This window comes from Schistocerca piceifrons, chromosome 2 (genome assembly GCF_021461385.2).
Source record: "Schistocerca piceifrons isolate TAMUIC-IGC-003096 chromosome 2, iqSchPice1.1, whole genome shotgun sequence".
Lineage (NCBI taxonomy): Eukaryota > Metazoa > Arthropoda > Insecta > Orthoptera > Acrididae > Schistocerca > Schistocerca piceifrons.
Window position 1 is genome coordinate 379,740,686 of NC_060139.1, and position 8,602 is coordinate 379,749,287.

Genomic DNA, 8,602 nt, shown 5'->3' on the forward strand with positions numbered 1-8,602 from the left:
GTGAACGCTTGCATTTCGTTTAGTTTGTGGGTACCTAGAGATATTTGCGAAAGAAACGTGTCCGATTGTTAACGTACCTAATATTCGGCAGCGCGTACATACTAGAAAGAAAGAAATATTGACTATACCAATGTTCTGGCACCAGTTTCGCATCTCTAGCGTAACACATTCATATGTAAATAATTAAACTTACTGAGATGATGTATAAATTGTCATACCTTGATTACAGTGGCGAGCCATGATGTTAAATTCTCGCAATGGAGCACTAGACAGAATAATTTCAGGATATTTTGCTAATATTTCTTTCGTCATGAATGAATTAATTATTAACTATTACGATTCTCTGGAATTCCCCAAAACATCATCAGAGCTGAGCACAATGGAGAACAACTTCCCTTTATTGATTTATTAATTCAGTAACATAATACACTATGTTATGAAAGGGATTAGCTACCAATTTCAGCCCTGGCGACCGCTTCAAATGACTTCGCGCAGTGGTCAGATGTGGCGGCTTTCTGCTGGTGATAATGTCAAGAACTCATTGGATAACTAGCAAATTTATGTCTTCGTTTGTCATCGCTGACATGGAGACCTTCCAGTCTCGGAAATTCAGATGAGACTTGCAATTTAGTAGGATACCTCAAGGGCGTCCACTCACAGAAATCTTAAAGTGGACTATCCAGAAAATTCCGAGAAAAAAATGGCTCTAATGTTTGTTCGCTCTCAATGTTAACATCTGGGTTCGAAAAGTTTCTGCAGCAACCAAGGTTTCTTCGATCGTCGCTATTTCTTTTCTTGAAACAAATCTTGTCACTTTTCGCTGATAAATTCCCTTCTTATTTTTGAATCTTTGAACCCAGCTGTCAGAAGCTTTAAATTCAGAAGCTGTAAATTGTTTTGCTGCTGCTAAGGCCCACTGTTGTAAATTCCGTGTAGTCACTTGCTGATAATACTCTCTGGCTTCAACAAACCGATCATAAGTCCAGGAACTGATTTCTGCGTACTTATCAAATTGATTGCCTCCTTTTTTATTTCTTCTTCCCATTGGAATAAACATTCCTTTTTTCTTGACCGGCTGCATCGCGTTTTTTTTGTAATGTCTGCAGTTTTCACGTGCGGTGGGCCTCTGCGATTTTGTAATCCAAAGAAAAACAGTTTGCTTCTCTTGCCTTCTTTTCTTCTGTTTCATATTCATAGTCTTCGTAATTTTCGAAATGTTCATCTTAAAAGTTTTCATTTTCATGAGCAAGTATTTTTTCGGTCTACCTGTCCACAGTACGTCTGTAAATTTCTTCATCCATCAACATTGCTTCACGAGAAATTGTCGTTGAAGTTATTTGCAGCAAGCAAGCTTACTTGTTTGTATGTACAATAGGGCAACAGCTATATTCTACTTTTCCACGAAGACACCGGTTCCTCGGATTTACAACGAATATTTATACCCTTTTCACAGCTTATTATATCGCTCAAGTTTGTAATAACTTTATAATGATAGTTATTAAAGCTTTAATTTATGTCCATTAAAATGCGTTAGAAATTATTCAACTTTTGAAAAAGAAAATATTGACGAGGGTAATTCACATTTCAAGCAGTCTTTGACAGTCATTTCATAAACAAAATAAAATAATTTATGATTTAATTGATAATACTTTAGGTCATTAAAATAATTAAGAAAACAAAATAAAACCGAGCCTACATGTAGGATCGAACACTGATCGACCGTATGATAAATAATATAACACGCTACTGACTGAGCTATTTCACTTGTTTACTGGAAATTTGCATCTGACCATATGTGATTTGCGTATGAGCTATGCTTAAAACATTTGAGACCTTTTTCTCGGAATTTTCTAGGTAGTGCGTTTTAAGATTTCTGTGAGTGGACACCCTGGAGGTACTACAACCCTGCGAAGTCTGATCCTGATCTAAATTTTCTCGACCGGAAGGTCCCCCTGCCAAATCTTGTAAATAATATAATTTGATTTTGTACTTGCTGACAGTAATCTTATATTTGATAAAGTATCTAGGCGCCCGAATGTGTCTACGACGATCTTATCAATGATGAAATAATTGACATATCTATAAACAAAGTTTTCCATGAATGAAAACGCGCATGACAGTTGTTTGGACTCAGATGCTGCCTTCTTGTGACCGTACCGCGAATAACAGTGCAGGAAAAGTTTAAGGAAACACCATCAGCAAACTGGGAGTTTCCAGAAGAGGCGCCTTCCGCATTAATCTAAGACAACAAGATAAGGAAATGGGTTGTACGAGGTTCGTCCCTCCTGCACTTAATATTTACGACGCTGCTGCTACAGGTGTTACCATTTTGTAACAATTTCTCATTTCCTGCGTTTGTTTATATATGGCGGATGTCGATGAAACTTTAGCTTTGTTTGTCCTCGATGCGTGACTTATAACTTGCGTGCGCTGTCGTAGAAGGTCGTTCGTTCTGGGAAAGACAAAGAATGTGCACTTCGCAACGAGGTGACTGGCACAGAAGATGCTCCTAAATGAATTTTGTTTGCGCTTGGTCAGGCTGGTGGGGGAAGCACGTGGCCCCACCCTGCTCTCTATATAGACTGTGACGTTGGTGCGGAAGAGCATGTAGCAGGTTTACAGCAGAGGCAAATTCCAGTGCGAGATTATTTCACCATGAAGACTTCCATCGTTGTCTTGTTATTCGCACTGCTCACAATTGCCAGCATTGCCTCTTGTTCCTCAGGTGAGTCAAGCTTCATATTTCTCATGTTGTCACGATCCGCATCGTCTTAAGCGTCCACCACCATGGCTGTGTGATGAGCACGTCTGAGTGTCGTACGGGGGGTCTGGGGTCAGCTCCTTTTACTGTCAAGGTTTTTCTTGGTGGGAGGGTTGGGACATGGTATAGTCATCCCCGTGATGCCAGTTGATGGCTCCTATGCCAGTATTGAAACATTTGAATGTCTATACGTGAGGTGCATATGGATCATGAAGATGACATACCGTAATGCCGAAACTGGATGTCAAAATAAAATAAAATATCTTCTCAAAGCGTACGGCTGTTTGGCGATTTTTCTTGGTAAATATTTATCGAAGTACAGTAAACATTATTTCCACGTCATCGATTTTTAATTTGATTTGCGTAATTAATGTTGAACAAATGTCTATTGATATGTCCTGGACGGAATGGATAAAACAGGCCCTATATTCCATAAGACGCATGGGTCCTAAAAATAAACGGAAATAGCTGGCGTAAACGACTCGAAACAGACCGTGACGAAATCAAGCCCATCCTCGTGTCCCCAGTTTGACACGTTGTCGTGCAGCCCTGCCAGTGCAGTGCATAAATACGTCATTCTATCTCGGCATGTAGGATGATGCTGCCACCGTTTTCGGACAGATGTGTCAACTTCCTGAGATGACTTCTTTTAGCCTATTCACGTTGTTTTGTTTTTCACTTCTAGCGCAGGACAAAATACATTTTGCTATCGACTGATGCATTTGGTTCCATAAAGCAAACTTACTGTTTGAATGATCTTGTCTTGCAGCGGCTACCACGCTGCCGGCTGCCACGCAAAACACAAATACTACAGAAATGTTTGTGTCATAATTGTGAGGGAGGAGAGGGTTGTCCTGTGAAATGTTGTCTGATACTTCGTTCCCAGCAATAACTTTACAGCGTTTCTTTATGGAACATCATGCGAGACAAACAACGGGCATAGTTTCAGAAGTGACCATACATTGTAAATAAAATTTCCGAAGTGACCATGCGTTGTAAATAAATATCGCATGACTGCAGGCTGTGCCCTTCTATTTGACGCCAATTTGTCGGCTTGCGTGTGAATTCGGAAGTTGTTTATTTGAGCTGCTTCACAAATATCCCGACGAGACAATTTTTCTTTCTAATCATTTAACCATAGAAAAATGTGAGCAGTTATCAGACTCCAACTCGGGACCCGGACGTCAGAAACCAGCAATGTTAACCACCTTATTTCGAAAGCTATCACCGCAGATTCTTGTGACGATCACAATTCCTACTAGGTTGTTCTCTGGAACGGCTCCTGCCTCATGAAAGTTGTAAAAGCAAACGTTGCTTCAGCACAATGTTGTCGCTATTTTGCAGCATGATAATGCCGAACCACATGTTGCTGAGCACATCAATGTGTTCTTTGTAAAGAAACAGGGAATGTTTCTGGACTGCCTTACCTGCTTGCAACATACCACCTACTGAACGTTGTATGGATTACTGCCAAATGGCAGTTACCCTTCAGAGTCTGTGACAGTGAAAGACAGTTAACCGTGGACCATTGCCAAAGGAGTCTCTTAGGCGACAGTACGCAATTATTCAAGTCTTTACAACTTTTTAGTTAGTTTCGACTGGTTTGATGTCGTCCTCTGTTTCTTACAAACTTGTGTTGTTCATCGATACATAGCTACATCAGAAATCCTCCGTAACCTGTTTCAGATATTCTAATCATTGTCTGAGCGTAACGGGAAGAAACCATAACTACAATAAAACGTATTCGTTGACTTGTGCTTTTAATAATTCACAATGTATACAAGATGTTTCAGTGGGAACAGTAGGTATCTTAGAAGTTGGTAGTATCGAATGGTGTTAGAATGTGACACAAATACTCGCAGAAGGCCTTAAGCAAAGGAAAATGATAGAATTCTGAGTATATTTTCATAAATTCCAATTAAGACTTCACTGCTCTCTCGAAAATTCTCGACAACATCACGAGTGGTATGTCTAAGGTTGCCTTACCGATCTTTTATGAGCGTAGCGCTGTTCATAGTGCGACCGATCAGTTCGTCTCTACTGTTTACTTTTGATTTGTAGACGTCACCTATCAACTGTCACCACACGTGACAATCAAGTGGTCAGGTCTGAAGCCCTTGGTGATCAATAAACGAAACTATAAAGAGCGATCAAAAAGTTTCCGTTCGCAGGCCGTGCAGTCCACAGTCGGAAATTCCAATCAGGCAAAATCGCCGTGAGCGTTAAGGTAAACATCCCAACCAAACACCAGGTTGAAGACAGCCTATTGCTAAACCACATGACTTGTTGCGTGAAGAAGCCTGTAACTGCCTGCAGCGTATCATCGACCGATAGGAATCGTCGACCCTTCAACGGCTTTTTTAAGGGACTGCAGGTGTGGTAATAGCGTAGGAAGCAATCAAGACTGTAGAGGCGCGCGAGGTAGCCGTGCGGTCGTAGGCGTCTTGTCAGGGTTCGCGCGGCTCCCCCCACGTCGGAGGTTCGAATCTTCTCTCGGGCATGGGTGTGTGTGTTGTCCTTAGTGTAAGTTAGTTTAAGTTAGATTAAGTACTGCGTAAGTCCCAGGGTCCGATGACCGCAGCAGTTTGGTCCCATAGTCCTTACCACAAATTTCTCATTTTCCAAGACTGTAGACTGGGGTCCGCAGCTCGTGGTCGTGCGGTAGCGTTCTCGCTTCGCGCGCCCGGGTTCCCGGCTTCGATTCCCGGCGGGGTCAGGGATTTTGTCTGCCTCGTGGTGACTGGGTGTCGTGTGCTGTCCTTAGGTTAGTTAGGTTTAAGTAGTTCTAAGTTCTAGGGGACTGATGACCATAGATGTTAAGTCCCATAGTGCTCAGAGCCATTTGAACCATTTTTCTTGTAGACTGATTGTTGTAGTGTCTCCCACTTGAGTTGACGTCACTTACGCGTTACGACATTTGCCGTTAGTTTTATAAAGATATGCTGTCGCATACAGGTTTTTCATTCTCCGAGGGACGACTACCGGTGTTTGTCCTTCGGCAGCTGAAAAAAGAACAACAGTACGTTGGTCGTGTTTAGATGCATTTGGTAACAGCGTCGCCATAGTTCGCGTTTCCGCATTTACCGAACGCACGTCGGAAAGATAGGAGTGTCACACTATTCCCATGCCTACATAGCGGTGCTTCTGTACTCGCTTCGGAGTAGCGCTTCGTTGCATATACGCTGCAGCAATGCCCTCAAACGGAAACTTTTTGCAAACCCATTATATTTTTATTGAGCCGTCGTTCGGGGAATGTTTGGTTTAGATTACAAAGTGCAAGGATCCCGTGATGCTGGAAGAACACACCCAACCTCGTAGCCAAAGTAAATTCCTCGAAGAATGATGGTAGCTTGCTTTCAAGGAAGTCTTAGATACTGGGGGCATATGAGACGATGCATTAACACAGTTAGTCCAATCTTCTGATTAGTCGATCACATCACACGGCACATTTGCGTATAAACGTTCATGAAAGTGTGTTCCTATACAGTGCGTTTTTCCGTCAGATCGCCGATCTTAGACACGATTGTTCTTGGCAGCATCACAAGTGCAAGTCACCTCATCAGTAAACAGTTTCCATTGGTATTACTCTGCGGTTTGCAATAAACTAACGAGAAAATTGCAGTCTGCTACGTTCATGTCCTCCTCAAATATTTTGAATCTGATGGAAACGAAAAGGGTCGACGCATGCGTATGTAATGTCCTCCATATTCTTGTACATGAAACACCAATTCGACAAAAAAGTTTGTGTGTGCTTGTTGATGGGATACGTTACGCAATTGTGTTCCGTCTTCTACTTCACCCCCTCTGTTCATTTGCATCTTCAGATGAGATATGACTGCGGCTCCTGCACCAGTCTCTCGTAGTGTACTGAAAACGCAAGTAAACACTATTCACTCTGCTACTCTGTGGTTTAGAGCGCACCTATCACATCAGAAGATTCATCCATTAAGCATATCGTACTCCGCGTATGTGTTGCATAAAGGTTTCCAGAAATGACTGCAATCATTCACGTTTTGTGATGGTTCAGTTTCAATTGTATGATGATCGGTTGAAAGTCGCCCAGCGGTTCAGCATCATTATGCTATATAACATCTGACTATGAGTCACTCGGCGACTTGGAAACACTCGTGGTATAACAATAATTGAAACGTCACGAAAAGGGACAGGTTGTAGCTATTTCTGGAAACCGTCTACCGTATTCTCTACAAGCAGCAGCAGCGTTTCTACTACAAAAGCTTTACACACTTATCGCATCAACCAAACAAAGCTGGACTCAAGCTTTATGGATGTTTTATTAGAGGAAGTCTCTATACTATCACCGCCTAAAATATTTGATGTTCCTCTTGAACCAGCAGGCAGATGTAGATACTGTCGTATGAAGCATTCTGCTGTTACAAAATGTTCAAATGTGTGTGAAATCTTATGGGACTTAACTACTAAGGTGATCAGTCCCTGATCTTACACACAACTTAACCTAAATTATCCTAAGAACGAACACACACACCCATGCCCGAGGAAGGACTCGAACTTCCGCCGGAACCAGCCGCACAGTCCATGACTTCAGCGCCTAAGACCGCTCTGCTAATCCCGCGCGGCTAATGTTACATGACAGAACTAATTATAATAACGCCGTAAAATTTAAAGTTACAAAGAAACTAAAATGTGATCTAACTCAGACGACTGTAGAGAGATACAAATGCTACATTAATAAGCGTACTACTATTGCACCAAACAGGCAAGTGTATTTTCGAGAATTTTAAAGGTGAGGTAATCTTTTGCTAATGAATTGCGGAAACACACCTTAAATTTTATGTAATCAACAGCACTTTTCTCGCGAGATTTTCGTGGTTAAATTCGATTCGCAATGCGTCTGTGACAGACTGCTAAAAGCTATGTTGCTCATTTCCAGCACCAGCCGAGGAGGAGCACCACGGCGACCGCCACGTGCGCTTCACGTGTGACGCGCTGAGCGGTTTGGGCGTGGCAGACTCGGCGTGCGCCGTCCGCTGCGTCGCGATGAACAGAGGCTACCATGGCGGACACTGCAAAGGGGGCGTCTGCCACTGCCGCAAGTAGGAGACCACTGGTCTCTTACATGTACGCTCAGCAATAAACGGTCCAGCACTGTAGAGATACGCTGAATATTTGCGTCTTATTTTGTTGTTCACCCCACACATTTGTACTGATCAACCAACCTCTACCAAGGTGACACATGTTGCACCCACATAAGAGGTGCAGTTCCAAATTGGTCAACAGTAAGCTATTTAAGGTACGGAGGTAAGAAACAACTTCACCACTATGTTCGAGCACAGAGACGGTGGTAAGTGAACAGATGCAGAGCCAGCAGTCTGCGCAATGAAACAGCTTGTGGTATTTTTATGAGAACAGCAGTCCAGATGAGGAATCACATGTATCAGTAGCTACACAGCATTTGTGGAGAACAAATAATTCTCTCTTCTGTTACAGCTCGCTCCTTGACGTAAGTATCTGTTTACATATCGCACATTCAAATTAATGCGGTACATTTATGTCCTAACTACCAGCAAAACACACTACTGAAGAAAGGAAGAGTCATGAACAACATTCTGAAAATTCTGACCGGTGGTTAGTGTGGCTGTTAGGGTGGGGGGGGGGGGGAGGTATGTAGAGGTCACTTTTTTGATTTTGCCCTAATAACGCAAAAAACTGTGTTCCAGGGCTGTATCAGAGTGAAGAGGGAGATGTGTGGAGTGGAAGTGTGAGGGAAGGTAAGTCGCCATATTGTGTTCACTTCACTCTTTCACAGGTCTGAAAAACTGACCATCGAGTAGGAGATTCTCCACTCTGCCTGTCCCGCTACAT

At 42.5% G+C, this 8,602-nt stretch overlaps 1 protein-coding gene across 1 annotated transcript; it reads left to right on the plus strand.

Annotated features, from left to right (window-relative positions):
• The first annotated feature begins 2,615 nt into the window (after nt 1-2,615).
• LOC124777880 (defensin-1-like) lies at nt 2,616-7,903 on the plus strand. The gene is made up of 2 exons (XM_047253420.1): nt 2,616-2,725; nt 7,671-7,903. Exons 1-2 carry the CDS (start codon nt 2,656-2,658, stop codon nt 7,835-7,837), a joined length of 237 nt encoding a protein of 78 aa, XP_047109376.1. The 5' UTR covers nt 2,616-2,655; the 3' UTR covers nt 7,838-7,903.
• The last annotated feature ends 699 nt before the right edge of the window (nt 7,904-8,602 follow it).